Source organism: Erithacus rubecula (assembly GCF_903797595.1).
Source record: "Erithacus rubecula genome assembly, chromosome: 20".
Classification (NCBI taxonomy): domain Eukaryota; kingdom Metazoa; phylum Chordata; class Aves; order Passeriformes; family Muscicapidae; genus Erithacus; species Erithacus rubecula.
The window spans coordinates 2,294,693-2,316,333 of NC_136672.1; the positions used below are offsets into that span (position 1 = coordinate 2,294,693).

A 21,641-nucleotide genomic window follows, 5' to 3' on the forward strand; every position below is an offset into this window, starting at 1 on the left:
TTTCACATGGAAGCTTGAGGAATGTTGTTAAAATTTTGTGTATCAAAACATCAAAGTGCTAAAAGCATGCATTCCAGTCTGAGCTTCCTTATAGGCTTGTTTCTGCCTCTGAGAATATTGCATAATTGTGACAAAATTATATAAGCAAATACTTGTAATCATAAGGAACTGAATAAAGAATGATACTGACTTGGATAACATGAAAAAGAGAGATGAAACTGCAATTGAATTCAGTTTTAAATATTTACATTGAGGAAAATAAACTCTTCACATTTACTTTCTACAGTAATTTATACTCATTTTGTCAAATATTGTCACTAGAATATATCCCTCAAAATTATAACAACAATCCTGTAAGGAATGTAATCAGCATGCTTCAAATCAGTGAAGGAGAGTTGGCATAGAATTGATTTCAGGAAATGTCAAACAAAACAATCAAAAGAAAATAGTTTAATCCTTTAAAAAGTCCATCTACTGACATAATACATACATATAGTAATGTATACCAACAATATGTATACATGTATATATTATATGTACTATACTATAATGTATCTATTATAGTTTTTGGTAGTATATAGTGAGAAAAGCATCCAGTGCTGTAAAACAACCCATTGTACAATAAAGGTAAAATGTGCAAATACAAACTTATATACTATAATATATAATAATGTAAACAGATACTGACATGTATATGTACTAAGATATATAATATAACAATATTATATATTGTAGGAGTAGTTAGTATTATTCCTGTTAGGAATCTTGTAAGAAAATGTGAGATAATAAAGCAGTGTTAAAACTGCTGGTGAAAAACTGGGTCCATTTTTCAACCTTATGTGATTATCTTGTCGAATGGTATCATTTGAGTTTATAACATAGTAATCAAGTGGAAAAACACGTAGTTAGAGGCAAAACCAGTCAGGAAATTGCATCCATTCATTTGAATTGATAACACTAATTTGTGTCATGAAGTCTGTCTTTGCTAAGAAGGCAAAGTATTTTTTCTTTTTTTGTTGTATTCTTCCTAATATCTAATCTAAACTCATCCTATTTCAGTTGTGAGTCATTCCCCTTTGTTCTGTTGCTGCAGGTCCTTGTCTAAGGCTCTTTTTCAAGTCTCTTGTTACTCCTTTAGGTAATGAAAGATTGCTACACGGTCCCCTTGGAGTCTTGTCTTCTTCAGACTGAACTACCCCAGCTCTCCCAGACTATTTCCAGAGCAGAGGGGCTTTATCTCTTGGAGTATCTCTGTGGCCTCCTCTGGTCTCACTCCAACAATTCTGTGTCCTTCCTATGCTGGGAGTCACAACACAAAAAAGACAGAAAGCATTCTTCTGTGAATGCAATTGTCTAGTAGGACTAAAGATCTAAACCCACAAAAAATAATTATGATAGAAAAAAAATTGCAGAAGAGAACTCTGAACTAGCAGAAACAGAAAAGACAATTTAGTTGATAACTAAAGAAGAACAATTAAATGTGCTAAAGGAGTATTTCTGCCATCACACACCATTTTAATGTATTCTCTACTCTCACAGAGACTTGCTGCATTACGTGTAGTAAGCAGCAGCCATGTCTACGGACGCTGAGATGGCGATCTTTGGGGAGGCGGCTCCTTACCTCCGAAAATCAGAGAAGGAGAGGATTGAAGCCCAGAACAAACCTTTTGATGCTAAATCATCTGTATTTGTGGTACATGCAAAGGAATCCTATGTGAAGAGCACAATCACGAGCAGGGAATCAGGAAAAATCACTGTCAAGACTGAAGGGGGAGAGGTGGGTAAAGTGCAAGATTTACAAACAGCAGTTCATTCCCACTCTGAGCTCTTAGCTAACATGCATGTACCTTCCTGCCCTCTGACAGACCCTGACTGTGAAAGAAGATCAAATCTTCTCCATGAACCCTCCCAAGTATGACAAAATCGAGGACATGGCCATGATGACCCACCTCCACGAACCCGCTGTGCTGTACAACCTCAAAGAGCGTTACGCAGCCTGGATGATCTACGTAAGTGGCAGCAGCAGCTTCCTTTGGGCAGCCTCAGGAGCTGCTGGGCCAGGTTCAGAGGAAGCCAACGTGCTGTGTCCCTTTCTCACAGACCTACTCGGGTCTCTTCTGCGTCACTGTCAACCCCTACAAGTGGCTGCCGGTGTACAACCCCGAGGTGGTGTTGGCCTACCGAGGCAAGAAGCGCCAGGAGGCCCCTCCACACATCTTCTCCATCTCTGACAACGCCTATCAGTTCATGCTGACTGGTGAGTAGCTCTCATCATAAGCATCAGACCACAACTGTTCTGTTTTGTCTTGATAGAACCTGTCATGGAAAATGAAATAGGATTATGTAGTTCTGTGAGTTTTGCTTCCGGCTTTTTCTTTCCTTTCTTTCTCTATGCTATTGAGTTCCAAAGTGTTACCCATGATCAGGATTCCTTTCTCATGAATCTTTACTCTCCCTTTCTCTGTTGCTCTGAAAGCAGTCTGTGTAGCTGAAAATTAAAACAATTTACTGTGTGGAACAGAAAAGAAACATATGGCTCTTCAGGGGTTTTCAATGACCATGCAAAGAATTATAGCATAACAGAATATTTTGTGCTGGAAGGGATATTAAAAAATGTCATAGGCCTTCCCTTTGACATTTGGAGGGACATCTTCCACTAGATAATGTTGCCCAAAGCTCTGTCCAGCTTGACCTTGAACACTTTTAGTTGTGGGATATTGCTAATATCTTGTTGGTCTGGCTCCATCATCATAAAAACTTCCTCTTTAATCCTAAAACTGCTGCCCCCTGTTCTACCATCGCAGACTTGGGAAAAAGTCATTATCTGTCTTTCCACCACTCATTAACCGTTTAGACTTGGAACCTTTAACTGAAACTCCTCTCATGCAGCCTCCTAGCAAATTCCTTATCCAACAGCTCACCCAGCAAATCCACAACTCTCTAAGATCCAGTCATAAATGCTGTGAATATATTTCAAGGAAAGAGTGCAAGTATAAATTGATGTGCGAGGAATTGTATTGGAAAAAATACTTAGGAATGGACAAAGGAGAAAATCCAGACTTTTTTTCCTTACTGTGACTTAAATTCATTGTCAGCACTTTTGTGTACTTCATTTATAAAGCCTATTTGTTTCTGTCTCTTCACAGATCGGGAGAACCAGTCCATCCTGATCACGTACGTACACCCCCTGCGCGGGTCCCTGCGGGGCTGCCCGGGGCCAGGGCACCTCCTGCCTGACCACGCACCCTCTGCTTCTCTCTTGCCTTTGGCAGCGGAGAATCCGGGGCCGGGAAGACTGTCAACACAAAGCGTGTCATCCAGTACTTTGCAACAATTGCAGCCAGTGGGGACAAGAAGAAGGAGGAACAGACCTCAGGCAAAATGCAGGTGAGGTCCCAGGACTAGATATCTGCAACTATCGGATTTCTTGAGGAGTTAGATCGTGACAAGAAGAATTCTGTTTCAGGGGACACTTGAGGATCAAATCATCAGTGCCAACCCACTGCTGGAGGCCTTTGGAAATGCCAAGACCGTGAGGAATGACAACTCCTCACGCTTTGTGAGTTGTTGCTTGGGACAACTGTCAACACCAGTTTGAATATTATTGATGTCCAGATTGGGAAAATTAAGTCTCAATTGACTTTCCTGCTGCTTTCAGGGTAAATTCATCAGAATCCACTTTGGTGCCACAGGCAAACTGGCTTCTGCTGACATTGAAACATGTAAGACACCCTTCATGCCTGATCCCCCTTCCCTCCACCCTTCCCCACATCTTGTTCTAGATTGTGTTTTACATTCTTGCCAGATCTGTTGGAGAAGTCCAGAGTCACTTTCCAGCTCAAGGCGGAAAGGAGCTACCACATCTTTTATCAGATCATGTCCAACAGGAAGCCAGAGCTAATTGGTAGGAATGATCACTGACTTCTCCAGGCAAAGGTTATGGAACAACACTGAATTCCTTTCTGTGCCAATTGCATTTGACCTGGCTGGGTTTTGTCCTTCTTTTCAGAGATGTTACTGATCACCACCAACCCCTATGACTATCTGTATGTGAGTCAAGGTGAGATCACAGTTCCCAGCATCAACGACCAGGAAGAGCTGATGGCCACTGACGTAAGTAGAAGTTTTCTTAGGTCAAGTTTCATTTCTCTGACCTTTAACAGCTGGGGTACTCACCTTAAGAACTCTTTTGTTAGAGTGCCATTGACATCCTGGGCTTCAGTGCTGATGAGAAAACAGCCATCTACAAGCTGACAGGGGCTGTCATGCACTATGGGAACCTGAAGTTCAAGCAGAAGCAGCGTGAGGAGCAGGCAGAGCCTGATGGCACCGAAGGTACCAGCACAACCCATCCCAGAGTGTGGAAGATACTGAGCACTCACTTAGTTAAAGGCAGCATGTCAGGGTCAGAATGGCTGACTCAGCCTGTGCATTTCCCCTGTGCCAGTATTGTAGAATGGCAGTGGGTCCTAGCCTGAGGATTTCTCTGGAAGAACACAACTCAGTGGAACCTGCAGATTATTTTGAACAATGAAAAAAATTATGTTCGGTGACTCCCAAAGCATGCTTCCCTTTTCTGTGAAAGTAGGAATCAGGAAAAAATAAAACAAGCTTTGCTGCTGTCTTGAATGGAAATGTCCCAGGCTTGACACAGAACCAGGAACCACTCTCAAGTACTAATGAGTAATGATATAATTACAGTAAAGTAGCTTATATACAACCACAGTTTGCATATGCATACATACATATATACATACATACATATCTATTTATCTCTCTCTCTCTCACTATCTATATCTCCAAAACTGAACTTTTCTTCTTGTTTCTTCTTCCTAGTTAGAAGTGTGCCTTAAATGTCTTGTTGGAAATACCACATAAAATTAATGAAGCTCAAAATTATCATCTGTTATAAATCTTATATAATGAGGTTTGGCATTCTCACATTGAAGAACTCTCTAAATAGTAGTGGAGCTTGCTTTCAGCTTCACTGTGAGACAAGACAAGCAGCAAATTGGAAAGTGATGACAGAGTATATGCAGTGCCGTGGTGCTCGTATTTGTTATCCTACATGCAGATAAAGTGAGAGATGGGAAAGACTTAATGTGTTTGATATTTATTGTTAGGTACAATATAGTCTGACTATGAAAGTCGTACAAGATGTCCTAATCATACTTTTAGCATTATACCTCACTAATCTACCCCTCTCTCTCCAATGACAGGAGAGTTTCATTCTCAGTTTTCAGTGCAGTGTACTTGAATACCAAGCATTTTCCAGTTTTGGTTATTCAGTAATTTGACTGTTTGATCTGCCATTTTCATGGCCCTTGGTCTTTTCTGTCTGTCTAGTCTCTTGCATGTTCACTGTAAAAGTATTTGGATAATATTTAACTTTATTAATCATATAGATTAAATCAGAAAAAATTAGCAATTCAAGAAAACTGCAGCATTTTAAAGGACATGCTAACATATATGTGTCTTCTGTAGAAATCTCAACTACTGCAAGATCCTTTCACTGGAGAGCTAATATCTGATCCTGCTCTATGCTTGTTTTCTTAGTTGCTGACAAGGCTGCCTACCTGATGGGTCTGAACTCAGCAGACCTGCTCAAGGCCCTCTGCTATCCCCGAGTCAAGGTGGGGAATGAATACGTAACCAAGGGCCAAACTGTGCAGCAGGTAAGAGACAAGTGATAATAGAAAACACAATTACTTGAATTAAAAATTTTGAACTTTCTTTTTTGCTGTAGATGGTACCTTTCCTTTAACCTTTTTTTAGGTATACAATTCAGTGGGTGCCCTGGCTAAGTCTGTGTTTGAGAAGATGTTCCTGTGGATGGTTGTTCGCATCAACCAACAGCTGGACACGAAGCAGCCCAGGCAGTACTTCATTGGTGTCCTGGACATTGCTGGCTTTGAGATCTTTGATGTAAGAGGAGGATTTCCATGGAGCTTTCCTAAAAGAAGCATTAGGAAATTGGAATAATTTTGGGGTTGGGGTGTGTTTTATTTAATTTATGGGTTATTTCTATTTATTCAATAATCCTACCTTTCCTCTAGGAATGGCACCCTTCTGGTTCACATTGTATGTGCATCTCACAGAGCTCTGTTTATTTGTAGATGCTTGTTTTTGCATGCAGAAGTAAAAATTGCATTGAAAACTGCTGAAAAACTGATAAATAATAGCAGAGAGAGATTTTAAAGGAAGTTAAAATGTGCATTTTTAAAGAAAGATTTTGTTAATGCTGAAGCCAGATTTACTCTGAATACTTGGGAATAGACAGGTAATGTTCGCAAATTCAAACAAATGAAAAGCTGGACTTGGACTAAGCTCTGCAGATCTATTCAGAGCTCAGAAATATGTTGAGACAGTGCCAGGGCCTAAAAGGTTAGATATATTAGAGGATGGAACATGCCAGGCACTTGTTCAGTTCCAGCACTAGAAATTCAAGATTCTAGTCATGGAGACCTTAGTGGGATAAGAATAAAGTCCACTGGAAGACAGCAGGTGTTCCTGGAACTGAAACTCACAAGTTAGTTAATCTTTGCTTTCTGCAGTTCAACAGCCTGGAGCAGCTGTGCATCAACTTCACCAATGAGAAACTGCAACAGTTCTTCAACCACCACATGTTCGTGCTGGAGCAGGAGGAGTACAAGAAAGAGGGGATTGAATGGGAGTTCATTGACTTTGGGATGGACCTGGCTGCCTGCATTGAGCTCATTGAGAAGGTTATTGGCCCCAACATATTTAACAGCTTTCAGTTATGAAACTTCTGTTTTAGCATTTCTTAAGAAATTTTCTGTCTTGTTCTAAAGAAAGAGCATACGGAAGTTTAAACTCTTCCTTATATCTGAATGCTGCTACTTTTATTCATTTTGCTTTCCACTTTCATCAAACATGTACAAAATCAATTTCCACATGCTAGATCTTTATTACATCACAACCCTGAATCTTGTGTGGGAGCTTATTTTAGTATAACTGATGGCAAAAAAGTGCCCTTTCTGGAGAAACATAAGGTTACACATACTGAGGGGGAATTTTTGGTATAATGTTTATCTTCCATTCCTCTTTCTTACACACATTGCCTATGTTTCTTCCTTCCACACCTTCTTCACATGTTGCTATTTCTCCCAGCCCATGGGCATCTTCTCCATCCTGGAAGAGGAGTGCATGTTCCCCAAGGCAACTGACACCTCTTTCAAGAACAAGCTCTATGACCAGCACCTGGGCAAGTCCAACAACTTCCAGAAGCCCAAGCCTGGCAAAGGCAAGGCTGAGGCTCACTTCTCCCTGGTGCACTACGCTGGCACAGTGGACTACAATATCTCTGGCTGGCTGGAGAAGAACAAGGACCCTCTGAATGAAACTGTTGTGGGGCTGTATCAGAAATCATCCTTGAAGACTCTGGCCTTGCTCTTTGCATCTGCTGGTGGAGCAGAAGCAGGTGATTTATTCGAAATCAGTTCTACTTTAATTTACGGAAGAAGAAAATAAAATCTTGTAGTAATATTTTGCAATAATATTTACATTTCTAAAATTGAAAACCCAAAACCTCATCTACTTTTTGGATCTCAGTCTAATCAAGGATATTACAACTCCCTAGAGACCATAATAGATCTGTAGATTTTAGAATGAGACTAAAACATAAAACCAGGCTAACTGAGAAACCAGATTTCTGCAATATAGGCCATTCTGAAATACTTCAGGGAATACAATGAAATGTATCAACATGCTGTTAAATTTATGCATACCCTTAGATGTATGGTACATAAGCACTGAATTTGGTGTATTTACTAGCTATTAGTTTAGCTCCTCAAATATATTTCTGTGCAAAATATTATATTTTATTTCCCTACTGCATTTTCTAAATTTCAGCTTAAAGTTATTAGATTTCCATCTACTGTCATCTAAAAAATTCAAATCTCTTTTTCCAACTTTACTGCCTGTGTTTGAAAATTTTGATCATACTATTACTTTTGATAAATTTTTTAAGATAAACATAAAAGGTTTTTCAGATTCTGTGTCCCTTTGTTGTTCACTTCTATATAAAAAAATTATTACTTTTTAGAGAGCAGTGGTGGTGGTGGCAAGAAGGGTGCCAAGAAGAAGGGTTCTTCTTTCCAGACCGTCTCAGCTCTCTTCCGGGTACTGTAGAATAATCATTCTAAACTTACCATGTTATGAAAAGAAAAAACAGAGAATTCAGTTCAGAAAAGCTTTAGATTGATCTAATGCATCTTTGTGTTCAGAAAAGATAAAATTAATTGCTTCTAGTAAAGAGGAATTCCTACTGAATTCTGGGAATTATTCTTTCAGGACTGCCCAAAAGATGTATAAAAAAAATTACTGATCATGGTCTTATTGCAGTATTGTTTTATCTCCACCTAGTATTGAGATTGTGTAAGAGACTTTTAAACTCAAGGCTTTGTTCTTGCTCCTAAGGAAAATTTAAACAAGCTGATGAGCAATTTGAGAAGCACACATCCCCATTTTGTGCGGTGCCTTATTCCTAATGAAACAAAAACACCTGGTAAGTTGTTAAAGTTCAGAGGTGTGATATATCTGATCTCCTCTGTGCAGCAAAATGATACACAATTTCATTCTGTGATTTATTAGGTGCCATGGAGCACGAGCTGGTGCTGCACCAGCTGCGCTGTAACGGCGTGCTGGAAGGGATCAGGATTTGCCGGAAAGGGTTCCCCAGCAGAATCCTCTATGCTGACTTCAAACAGAGGTCAGATGACATGTCATCACCCTCCACCATATCCACAAATGCTGAATAATTTGCATTTCCTAATTATTTTTAAGTACTGTGGAAATTATGGGAGAGGTTCACTGCACCTACCTTTAGGTTCAGAAAATTTTCCAAGTGAGTCATCCAGGTACTCTCTATAGCTATTGAGAGCAAAAAGACATTTTCAAAGGGCTGTTATTTATTCCTGTTCTTTATTCATATTCTGGTATGAGATAAAGTATTATTTAACTAAATATCCAGAAGTGCTCTACTTTAGAATTAGGCACCTAGAGAACAAAGAAAGATGACTTTCACCTGTCAGCACAGATATGTGAATAAGGACACTATTTAAGGACACTATAACAGACATTCTAGACTAACTTGTTTGAAAACCAAATGCAGTTAAAACATCTTGCTTCCTGTTCTACATCAGCTGGAAAATAGATAGAATGTACTGCTACTATTTAGGATTGAGATTTGCTTCTCCCTGCCACATATTTTGCTCTTGCACATAAAGTTCTTATTTAAAAATAAGACCTTTAGATAAAATCGCATGTTAAATACACCAGCGGTTATCCACAGAAATCAGTACCCATTCTGTGTCAAAAATCTTTGGGTAAGGGAAATGCAGTTTTCCCTAAAAGCACATTTACCCATAAGGGTGCAATTTCTATACAATGGAAGTGCTCAGATTTATTCACTTATTTTCCACTCTTGAGGCCCCTTCAGAAAATCTGAACAATGGCATTTTTTGGTACAGCTTTGGTCGAGCTTTCAAGAATCTGACCTTCCCCATATTTTATTTCTTGCCACAGATACAAGGTGCTTAATGCCAGTGCCATCCCTGAGGGACAGTTCATCGATAGCAAGAAGGCTTCTGAGAAGCTCCTTGGGTCAATCGATGTGGACCACACCCAGTACAAATTCGGACACACCAAGGTACAAATGCCCCCATTCCCTGTCTCCCTGGGCTTTGCTCTACCTGACAGTGATGTGTTGCAACATTGCCTCTCTCAAGGTGTTCTTCAAAGCTGGGCTGCTGGGACTCCTGGAGGAGATGAGGGATGAGAAGCTGGCACAGCTCATCACCCGCACCCAGGCCATGTGTAGGGGTTACCTGATGAGGGTGGAGTTCAAGAAAATGATGGAAAGGAGGTAGGTATTTACTCGGCTTTCTGGGCCAATCCTTATCAGATATTAATGGTATGAACAAAATCGAAAATAAGCTGCTTCACAAAAAATATTATTTATTTCTCATTAATTCAGTTTGTCAATATGAAAGTATATCCTGAAAATAGATGAAGTAGCATAAAATCCCAACTTGAGGAAACAAATAATTTTTTTAATATTTTGTACTAATAATTGCTGAATTCATTTAATGTTTATATTATATGTATGTCTAGAAACTCGATATCTAGTTTAAACTAATTATTTCAGGTAATTTCTAAATAAAAAGAGAGAAAAACATATTTCCGTCACAAGGAAAGCATCCTCTTCCCTTTGGTAACTTTCATAAAAGCAACCAGGTCAACTTACAAAAGTGTTCACTTTGATTGGCCATGAAAGTGAGCCAAACATCTGAACTCCAAAACTCTCCATGCAGATTGATACCATACATAACACTAGAAGGCTTCCTGTGGCAATATATACATTATATATAAAATGTGATCTCAATATTATTGAGAAATATATATGGAATAATGCATGATAAATATTTTACACATTGAGATATACAGAGTATATATGTATACATATACACTATATATAGGTACACAACATATATAACTGAAAAGTATTATGTGTCAAACTTCATGTTATACATATTAATATATACTGTTAAATATGTTTTATAGATTTTAAAAAATGCAGCAAAACATTTTTTGCTATTATCTTTCAGGGAATCCATCTTCTGTATCCAGTACAATGTTCGTTCATTCATGAATGTCAAACACTGGCCATGGATGAAGCTGTTCTTCAAGATCAAGCCCTTGCTGAAGAGTGCTGAGTCCGAGAAGGAAATGGCCAACATGAAGGAAGAGTTTGAGAAAACCAAGGAGGAGCTTGCAAAGTCTGAGGCAAAGAGAAAGGAGCTGGAAGAGAAAATGGTGGCCCTGGTACAGGAGAAAAATGACCTGCAGCTCCAAGTGCAGGCAGTGAGTGTTGCTAACTGTTACAAGTTTTTGACTTGTAACATCCTATATAAAATCATCCCAAATGTCTCAGTAAAGGCATATTATCCCCAAATACTAATTATTTTTAAAACATACACATATTTGATAAAATGGAAGAAAAGTCACATAGAATAGCTAAGTTGAAATATGCAAATATTAATACATCTGCAATTAACTTTTGAGGATGGTGTCTTATACTTTTAAATCACATCTTTATAGAACTTTGCAGATTTTACAAGTTTGTTATGTTATCAACTCAGCAAATAAGGTTGTCCAGACGTCCTATTAACACATTTTGTTCAGATAATCACAAATGAAGTCAAGTGGAGTAGGAAGGGCTCAGAGTGTCAGGTATTACTCTGGCAATTATGGTCCTGACCTCTTCAAAAAAAAAGGTGATGGAAGTTCATTGCTTCCCTTTTTTACCTGGAAATAAGAATGAAGCAGCAATAATGTCCTTGAAACGGTATTTACAAGTAAGCATTTAGATTAATCAGATACCATTTTGATATCTGCAGACAAAAAGTACATGTGAGCCAGTAGCCTCAGGATGAAAACTGTTCTATTTAAATGAATCATGTAGGAAGCTGATGGTTTGGCTGATGCTGAGGAAAGGTGTGACCAGCTCATCAAAACCAAAATCCAACTCGAGGCCAAAATTAAAGAGCTGACAGAGAGAGCAGAAGAGGAAGAAGAGATGAATGCTGAGCTGACAGCCAAAAAGAGGAAACTGGAGGATGAATGTTCAGAGCTGAAGAAAGATATTGATGACCTTGAACTAACATTGGCCAAGGTGGAGAAGGAGAAACATGCCACCGAAAACAAGGTATGAGGCAGAACCTGTCACCTGCAATCTGGAAAAGAGCCCTGTGCCATTATAGGAATTCTATACCTACTTCCATTATTTACATTTGCTGCCATCTTCCTAAAGGTGAAAAACCTGACTGAGGAGATGGCAGCTCTGGATGAGACCATTGCCAAGCTGACAAAAGAGAAGAAAGCCCTCCAAGAGGCACATCAGCAGACCCTGGATGACCTACAGGCAGAGGAGGACAAAGTCAATACTCTGACCAAAGCCAAGACCAAGCTGGAACAGCAAGTGGATGATGTAAATACACAGACATAGAACAGGAGCAGGACAGGTATGGAGTCTGATCTGGCTGGTAGAGCACTGATGGTCTTGTTGTGCTTAGTTGGAAGGGTCCCTGGAGCAAGAGAAGAAACTGCGCATGGACCTGGAGAGAGCTAAGAGGAAACTGGAAGGAGACCTGAAGCTGGCCCAGGACAGCATCATGGATTTGGAGAATGATAAGCAGCAGCTGGATGAGAAACTGAAGAAGTAAGTGTGGCTCTGGGGCACCTGAGTGCTGGGCTGCAGCACTTGCCTTTTTCCTTTGAGCTCTAACACAATTCACTTGGCCCAAAGGAAAGACTTTGAAATCAGCCAGATCCAGAGCAAAACTGAGGATGAACAAGCCCTGGGCATGCAACTTCAGAAGAAGATCAAGGAGCTGCAGGCAAGTGTCTGTTCCTTCCCCTGCCTTGCTCAGGCTCAGCTCAGGCAGGAGGAGGGCATGGGTGTGAGGGGTCCCTGCTGTTCCACAGGCCCGTATTGAGGAGCTGGAGGAGGAAATTGAGGCAGAGCGAACCTCTCGCGCTAAAGCAGAGAAGCATCGGGCTGACCTGTCCAGGGAGCTGGAGGAGATCAGTGAGCGCCTGGAAGAAGCAGGAGGTGCCACAGCAGCTCAGATTGAGATGAACAAGAAGCGTGAGGCAGAATTCCAGAAGATGCGCCGTGACCTGGAAGAGGCCACGCTGCAGCACGAAGCCACGGCTGCCGCCTTGCGCAAGAAGCACGCGGACAGCACAGCTGAGCTGGGGGAGCAGATTGACAACCTGCAACGTGTGAAGCAGAAGCTGGAGAAGGAGAAGAGTGAGCTGAAGATGGAGATTGATGACTTGGCCAGCAACATGGAGTCTGTCTCCAAAGCCAAGGTACGTAAATACTTCTTCTTAATAATTCAAATATAATCAGGTATTATATTTTAACATAGAAATTTTTGTTAGTCATATTTTAGAATAAATTTTTGCAGTTTTCAACTTTAATGAGTGTTAAAACATTTCAGTATTATTTAAATCATTTTTGTATCCTTTGAGTGAGAGCTAAAAAATTTCACCTGTAACAGCTAACCTAAGGAGCTCTGGAGTCTCATTACTTAGTTCAGTATATTTCAAAATGAGAGGCTCTGACAGCATTGCATTTTATCTAAAATATAAATTATTCCTACTATAGAAATATCTCTTCTTTTTTATTCTTATTTTACTTTTCTTTCCTCTAATACTTCAATTCTATTACCTTTGAGACACAAACAGAATTTTAAATTAATTCTTCATTTTACATTATTCCATCATTCTTTTTAACTATTGAATATAGATTAGTGAAAATGCATAACTTATAGATTCATAGAATGGTTTGGGTTTGAAGGAAGTTTAGAGATAACATCATTTCATTCGCCCTGCAATGGGCAGGGAATGTACAGCTGTTGGACTGGGGACACAAACTTCATATAAATATATATATCAGTTAACTGAGGAATTTTGGCTTCTGAATCATTGTTTCTTCCTACATAATACTTCGGATTCTCACAAATTATGAGTTGAACCACTCCTTCTGTTCCTATTGCAAACAGGCAAATCTGGAGAAGATGTGTCGTTCCCTAGAAGATCAGCTCAGTGAGATTAAGACAAAGGAAGAGGAACAGCAGCGCATAATTAATGACATTAGTGCTCAAAGAGCTCGGCTACAAACAGAATCTGGTAAGATATTTTTGTTTTTAAGAGATTACTCTATATTACCTATGCTCTTTAAAAAAAAGTAAAAATCATCTGGAGTCTTGGAGGACTGAATATGAACTAAGTTGAACCTGAACCAAAAATGTGTCTTGGCAATGAAGATGGCCAACAGAACCCTGAGAGAATCCTGAGTTGCATTAGGAGAAGCATTGCCAATGGGTTCGAGGAGAGTGATCCTTCCCCCTACGCAGCAGACATGAGGCCTTGCCTGGATTGCTTGGCCTTGTTATATCTCCTGAGAGTCCCAAGGTCCATATTCCCTCTGGATAGCACTGCAGTACTCATTCTGTAAACTCAAGGCTTAATGCAAACATAGAGTAAGGCTGGTTGGATTTTACGACAGGTCATTTCCAGCCTCTAAGAAATGAGAGTAGGAATCATTGATTAGTAATCCATGAAGAAGTAAAATTTTGTTTAACTTGAAGTATTTTTACATGGGCAATTATTATCAAGATTAATACTTTGTGTAAGTCATAAAAAGGATTTTTTTAACTCATCTGAATACTCCCAGGTGAATATTCACGCCAGGTGGATGAGAAAGATGCTCTGATTTCTCAGCTGTCAAGAGGCAAGCAGGCTTTCACCCAACAGATTGAGGAACTCAAAAGGCATCTAGAGGAAGAAATAAAGGTAAGAAGGCTCTCCAAATTCTGAGTTGTCCATTGGATTCCTTCTGTCTAGGAGGAGTGAATCCATCTTTAGGTACATAAGAAATTACAGAATCAACAGAATGAAAGGGAGGAAGAAACCACTTAGATGGTTGCACCACAGTGCAAGACTTCTCATACTAGTTTTGTTCGTCCTTCCCCGCAGTCTATATTTTAATTGTTTGTCAGATTCCCAGACCTTCCACTTTCATTCCGCTTGCCAGTACTCATAGCAGGATCAGTGCCCATCTGCATTTCAGACAGGAGATTTTCCAGGACTTTTTCATTCACTGCCACACCGCTATTATTCCCCAAGGCCAAGAATGCCCTGGCCCATGCCCTGCAGTCCGCTCGCCACGACTGTGACTTGCTCCGGGAACAATATGAGGAGGAGCAGGAGGCCAAGGGGGAGCTGCAGCGAGCCCTGTCCAAGGCCAACAGTGAAGTGGCTCAGTGGAGAACCAAATACGAGACGGACGCGATTCAGCGCACGGAGGAGCTCGAGGAGGCCAAGTACGTGGAGGGATGTCTGGGAGCAAGTGGAAGGGTATTTAAGTGTGGCAAATGATGGGAGAAGACTGAAACTGGTCCAGGGAAACTGGATTTTCTGAGAATGGGTAAAGACAAGAATGAAATGGAGGCAACCATGCACTGTCTTTGTAAAAAAAGGGGAGACAGGGTAGGAGAGAAAAATTGTAGATTGGAAGGGAAAATACCAGCTTTAGAGCTAGAAGAGCTAAGGCAGGACTAATCCTCCATAAGTGGTAAGAGAGAGCAAATGGTAGATTTTGTTGGCAGCACACACTCATGGACAACAAAAAACATTGTAGGAAGTATTTGGATCAAAACCTCCAAAGTGACCAACTCATGACAGTATAGAATTGATGCCATTTCAAGCTGTAAGGTGGCATTGTACTTCTCTCCTCTCAGGAAGAAGCTGGCCCAGCGCCTGCAGGATGCAGAGGAACATGTTGAAGCTGTCAATGCCAAATGTGCCTCCCTGGAAAAAACAAAGCAGAGGCTGCAGAATGAAGTGGAGGACCTGATGATTGACGTGGAGAGATCCAATGCTGCCTGTGCTGCTCTGGATAAGAAGCAGAAGAACTTTGACAAGGTCTGTTGGCCTCCAGCACCAGCACTCCTGGGCAGAGCATGCCCCCGTGATGGCCACAGCCCTACTCACAGCCCGTTTCTCTGCAGATCCTGGCAGAATGGAAGCAGAAGTATGAGGAAACGCAGGCTGAGCTGGAGGCCTCCCAGAAGGAGTCACGCTCTCTCAGCACGGAGCTGTTCAAGATGAAGAATGCCTATGAGGAGTCCTTGGACCACCTGGAGACAATGAAGCGGGAGAACAAGAACTTGCAGCGTAAGTCCCTGCCCTCTGCTTCTCACTGTCCTTTCTCACTCTCAGCCCTTACCACCATTGTTCATGGCTCTGTGCCTACAGGTTAGCAGAGATGCCTGTCACGTAGTGAGACAGGAACCTTGCCATTCAGCTCTGTGCCTGACCTTGCCATTGATCTTTGTTCCCACAGAGGAGATTTCTGACCTCACGGAGCAGATTGCTGAGGGAGGAAAGGCGATTCATGAGCTGGAGAAAGTCAAGAAGCAGGTTGAGCAGGAGAAGTCTGAAATCCAGGCTGCTTTGGAGGAAGCTGAGGTACACAGCATTATTTCTTGCTATTTTATTTGCCTTGGATCTCTGTCTTATTTATCTCATTCCCAGACAAAAGAGGAGAAGAAGTCTTATAAAAATAGAAATATTATCTAAACATAACATTCCTTTACTCAGAGATTCAGGTTCAACACTTGTCACATGAAAAGTATTCTTACTTTTCCTTGTCCAGGCCTCCCTGGAACATGAGGAGGGGAAGATCTTGCGCCTACAGCTTGAGCTCAACCAAGTGAAGTCTGAGATTGACAGGAAGATAGCAGAGAAAGATGAGGAGATTGACCAGATGAAGAGAAACCACCAGAGAGTTGTGGATTCCATGCAGAGCACTCTGGATGCTGAGATCAGGAGCAGGAATGAAGCCCTGAGGCTGAAGAAGAAGATGGAGGGAGATCTGAATGAAATAGAAATCCAACTGAGCCATGCCAACCGCCAGGCTGCAGAGGCACAGAAGAACCTGAGAAATACACAGGGAGTGCTCAAGGTCTGTTGAAGAGAAATTACCTACAGAGAAATATCTTGGGTAATACTTTCAGTCCACAGGAGCTCTAAATCTGCTTGTAATTTCTTTCAATTGCTCTGCAGGACACCCAGATCCATCTGGATGATGCTCTCAGGTCACAGGATGACCTGAAGGAGCAGGTGGCCATGGTGGAGCGCAGAGCAAACCTGCTGCAGGCTGAAGTTGAGGAGCTTCGGGCAGCCCTGGAGCAGACAGAGAGATCGAGGAAAGTGGCTGAGCAGGAATTAATGGATGCCAGCGAGCGTGTGCAGCTCCTTCACAGCCAGGTGAGGTCATTTGGTGAGGAATGGTACTCTCAGCAACTGGGAGAACACTTTTATGCTTTATTCCAGTCACCATTGGATGCTCAGCTTGGAGGAAGGCAGTCGTCTTTTCTGGAGTATTCATCATGTTACTAAGAGATCTTCGCTGAAAAAATGTGTTTCCTGGTTGTTTTCCTAAACGGCATACAATGACACCCATGCTTCCACCTCATTTGCATTCTCAGACTCTTTATTCCCAGGGTCATGCCAAGTTCTCTGAGCAGTCAGGGAATGGAAGTCTGAGACCACAGCAACATTCAACCCTTGTTGGCTGAAACATAGAACTGAGGAATCCTCATGTACTTGTATACTAGCAAGAAACTGGGGATGAAATCCTGGCTCTGATTTAGCATTCATCAAGTAGAATTCAACATGAGCTATGTGTCATAACAGCCATCAAGTAGTCAAGTACTGAAATCTATGGAAAGTACCCAGTTTCAAGTGATGAAACTATTCTGGACAGGATTCATTCCATCTACATTCAAATTTTTTCCTCTTTTCAGTTGTTGGGAGAATATTACTCTTTCCTAATGCTGAAGTGGAGGCATTTCATTGACTTTTCCCTTACTCTATTTTTGTTACTTTCCTGTGCCAGTGCTAGTGGACAAGATGTGGCACAGATTATATTTCTGAGCACTTTCTCAAATTAATAAAATGAATTATTGGAGGAAAAAAACCAAAACAAAATGGTTTTTGCCCAGTGACAAGAAATTTTACTAGAAAAACCTCAGGTATTGATTATACCCATATTATGTATTAAATTATTGAAAATCATGTAATGTTCTTGATTTCAAATAACGAACTTACAAAAATAAACCTCTGATGATTCTCAACAGAACACCAGCTTGATCAACACCAAGAAGAAGCTGGAAACAGACATTGCCCAGATCCAGAGTGAAATGGAGGATACCATCCAGGAAGCCCGCAATGCTGAGGAGAAGGCCAAGAAGGCCATCACAGATGTGAGTTGGGTGCTCCTGGCATTGCTGATGGTGAATGTACTCTGCCCAAAATATCTCCAGCCCCAAAATGGCTTTGACCCTTTTGCTCTGATCAGGCTGCCATGATGGCAGAAGAGCTGAAGAAGGAGCAGGACACCAGTGCCCACCTGGAGAGGATGAAGAAGAACCTGGACCAGACAGTGAAGGACCTGCAGCACCGTCTGGATGAGGCTGAGCAGCTGGCACTGAAGGGAGGGAAGAAGCAGATCCAGAAGCTGGAGGCCAGGGTGTGTAGGGCTGGGGCTGCGCCTGAGTGAGCGTGTCCTTGGAGAGACATTGCCAGGGAAGCTGCAGAGATGGGCTTGTCCTTGCAGGTGCGGGAGCTGGAAGGGGAGGTTGATGCTGAGCAGAAGCGCAGCGCTGAAGCCGTGAAGGGTGTGCGCAAGTACGAGCGCAGGGTGAAGGAACTGACCTACCAGGTAAGGCAGGAATCTTCTTCATGTTTATACACTCTTATTCCTGAAACACAAAATGTAGCCCTGAGAGATTTCTCTCTGTCCTGAGTCACACATACAAAAAGGAGAATCATGAAAGCACCAGAAGATCTTTCTACTCATGTTAACAATATCCAGTTTACCCTTTCTGTCTTACTGGGCAGCAGTGTCAAATAGAAATGTTGCTTTCCATTTCATGTAAAGCTGGGTAAAGAGATGCTTCTCTGTCTTGTCGTTTTCTTTAGTCTGAGGAAGACAGGAAAAATGTTCTCAGGCTGCAGGATCTAGTGGACAAACTGCAAACTAAGGTGAAAGCTTACAAGAGACAAGCTGAGGAGGCTGTGAGTATCAATGTGTTCAGTCAGTCTTTATCCAGGTGGGGTGGGATTCTGTGTTGATGTTTTTCCATGTGTAGCTCTGTTCAAACCCAGGTCAACATTGTGGTAGAAGGTCTGTCCCTCGTTTCACTTTATTTCATATTTTCACCTACAAGTGTTACAGTGGAATTGTTTTAAAACCTATTTTGTGTTTCTTCCTATCTCCAGGAGGAGCTGTCCAATGTCAACCTGTCCAAGTTCCGCAAGATCCAGCACGAGCTGGAGGAAGCCGAGGAGCGGGCTGACATTGCAGAGTCACAGGTCAACAAGCTCCGAGCCAAGAGCCGGGAAATCAGCAAGAAGGCAGAAAGTGAAGAATAAATGCCTCCAGTGCTTTAAAGTGAGAGAAATGCACAAAATGTGACATTCAATCACTTTTATTTTGTAGTCACTGCTTCGTCCTTCATTAATCTATAGATGAGTAATGCCTGCCAAATAAAAATTGTAGAGCTTATGCCATGTAAATAATGAGAAGTTGAGTGTCGCATTTTAATCATTACCCTGAATTCTTATAAGGTTTACATTTTTCCTTGCTTATTTTAAATTTACTAATTGAATTAAAAAATCTTGCTTCAGGTATTTTCAAGGTGTTTCAGCCACTTTTAAAGTGGTCTAATCAGACATCCTGTTTCTTTCTCACCAAGAAATTTTATCTAATACTTCCTTAGCTGAGAAAATACTTTTCTCTCTGAAACAGAATGTAGTTACCCCTTGTAACTGTTGCTTTAGGAATATAATATTATCTCAAATGTTCTGTCCAAACAATAAGAACTTATTACACCTTCCTCCCTACTCCCACTTAATCTTAGACTATTCTTTCAATTCTTGTGTCTTCTTTACAAGATCTTACTTGAAGTTAAATTTCTTCAATCCTTCAAACCACTTTGGAATATAATTTAGAAAACATTTAAATCTAAAATGAGATCTACTTTCAGCTTCTGTTCATGCAAGTGATGTGCAAACCAGCATTCCCAGGGAAGCATGATCAGCAATTTCATATAGTCAGATGGTCATTGTCTATATTCTGTTTCCAAAACTACCCTGAATTTTATAAACTGGTCAGGCAGACACCTTCTATGAAGTCTCCAGTGTAGTCCTGATAATTTTGCCCAACCCAAAATGTGGGTTTTCATTCTTTGTGGACATCAGGAAACAACATAGAAATCCATGCTCACCTCTTAAAAATTCCATTGATTGTTTGGTGTTGCTTCATGCTAATGCACCCCAAGTGATCAACAAGAACCTCGGTTACTCTCATCTCCTGGGGTGGGTTGTACCATCAGGGACACCTTCCACTAGACCAGGTTGCTTCAAGACTCATCCAACCTGGGCTTGAATGGGATGGGACAGCCACAGCTTCTTGGGTCCATACCTGGATTAATGGAAATTTTTCTTTGGAGATGTGTTTCCCATAGTTTCCTTAGCTCTCACCCAGTATTTTCTTCTCATCTCTTTTCTGGACAACAGTTCTCTTCCTGTCTCATGGGCATTCCTGGCTCTGGACCAGCTGTTTCCCATCTCTTTTTCTGGGTGTTTCTCCCCTAGCTCATAGGCTAGAATTTATCCCGCCTCTCTTTCTGGACAAATTTGTCTTTCCCTGCTTTTGCAGATATGGCTAAATTTCGGATATCACATTGGGGTCACCAGTTGTTACATGATTGGTGCTCAATTCAAGACAGAGACAAAAGCACTCTATGACTGCGACAAAAAGCCCTTTAATGTTCTGAACTGCTCCTTAAATATCCTCCTTAATGTTCCCCAGCAAGCACTTGTGATTGGTTCAAAGTTCAGGCTGCCTAGTCCCTCTGACTAGCCTTTGCAGCCAGGCAGGAACCCATAGGTCCAAATCCCTTCCTGGTTCTGATTCTGTCCTATCCCTATTCCCTGGAGGACTGCTTATCCCACCAGGCTGCTTTTCCATATATGAAGAATCATTTGCCCAGTAATAAGCAAGCTTGTACTGTGACAGGTAAGGGACAGATTGGGAGTTTAGGCAGTCATGCAGAAGGAAGGGAACTTGTGGAGAGAAGGAGTCAGAGCTGTGTGGAGCAGCTAATGAGGAGAGGTGTCAGTGCTGTGTGGAGCTGCCTGTGAGGAAAGGAGTCAGAGTTGTCTGGGAGAAGTCTGTGAAAGAAGGCATGAGAAGTTTTTAATAAAAGACTGGTGCCAGTCACGTCCACCTCAATGTAATTACTTGTTGGGGGTTGAGTGTTTTTCTGTTACTGTGTCAATTGAAAGAATTTTTCCCATTATCATGCCAATGGAGTTGGCCGGGCTACACCCAGGGTCCCTGATGAGTCCAGACAAAAGGGGTGGGTGGGAACGGCTCCCGGAGGGGCCTCTGAGGCTTCCGGGAGGGCACTCGCGTTTCCGGCGAGCTCAGAGGAGGATGCGCCGACCTTCAGCCCACGCGGCCGAGCACAGCAGAGCCAGACCCTCTGCGATCACCTGCCCTGCATCTGCCCCGTTCCAGCCTCCTGCCTCTGCGGACACAGTTGATCACCCGGACACACCCGGTGAGCGAGGAGCCACCGCTCCAGCCCGTTCCCACCCGGGACCGGCATGGCCGCTGCCGCCCCTCCCCTCCCTCCTGCGCCCTCCGGCTGCCCCGGCAGATCCGGGCTGTGGACTAAGCACAGAAACAGCATGCTTGCATCTAAAGGGACTGACACCGAGTTATCTATTTCGTTCTGTTAGCAATTTTAACTGTTATTGTTCTCTGCTTGTACAGTTAGATATATTAGTAAAAGAGCTGTTATTCCCACCCCCATATCTCTGCCTCAGAGTCCTTGATTCAAACAATTATAATACTTGGGGGGGGGGAGTGGAACCAAAATCTCTATTCCAAAGGGAAACTTCTGCCCTTACTGGCAGACACCTGTCCTATCAAACCAGGACATTACTACAACTCTCTTTCAGTGGGAAGCCAT

General features: G+C 41.8%; 1 protein-coding gene across 1 annotated transcript; it reads left to right on the forward strand.

Moving 5' to 3' along the window:
• The first annotated feature begins 1,558 nt into the window (after nt 1–1,558).
• LOC306810477 (myosin-1B) lies at nt 1,559–19,047 on the forward strand. The gene is made up of 38 exons (XM_079323136.1): nt 1,559–1,777; nt 1,866–2,009; nt 2,101–2,257; nt 3,147–3,174; nt 3,273–3,387; nt 3,467–3,559; nt 3,659–3,722; nt 3,806–3,904; nt 4,010–4,113; nt 4,197–4,335; nt 5,557–5,675; nt 5,776–5,925; nt 6,555–6,725; nt 7,132–7,441; nt 8,066–8,142; nt 8,440–8,527; nt 8,614–8,731; nt 9,547–9,670; nt 9,750–9,886; nt 10,629–10,884; nt 11,486–11,728; nt 11,834–12,010; nt 12,096–12,241; nt 12,329–12,419; nt 12,508–12,897; nt 13,593–13,719; nt 14,267–14,385; nt 14,719–14,915; nt 15,333–15,516; nt 15,603–15,768; nt 15,938–16,062; nt 16,250–16,558; nt 16,660–16,863; nt 17,736–17,861; nt 17,957–18,127; nt 18,215–18,319; nt 18,580–18,675; nt 18,880–19,047. Exons 1-38 carry the CDS (start codon nt 1,574–1,576, stop codon nt 19,030–19,032), a joined length of 5,826 nt encoding a protein of 1,941 aa, XP_079179262.1. The 5' UTR covers nt 1,559–1,573; the 3' UTR covers nt 19,033–19,047.
• Nucleotides 19,048–21,641: the final 2,594 nt, after the last annotated feature.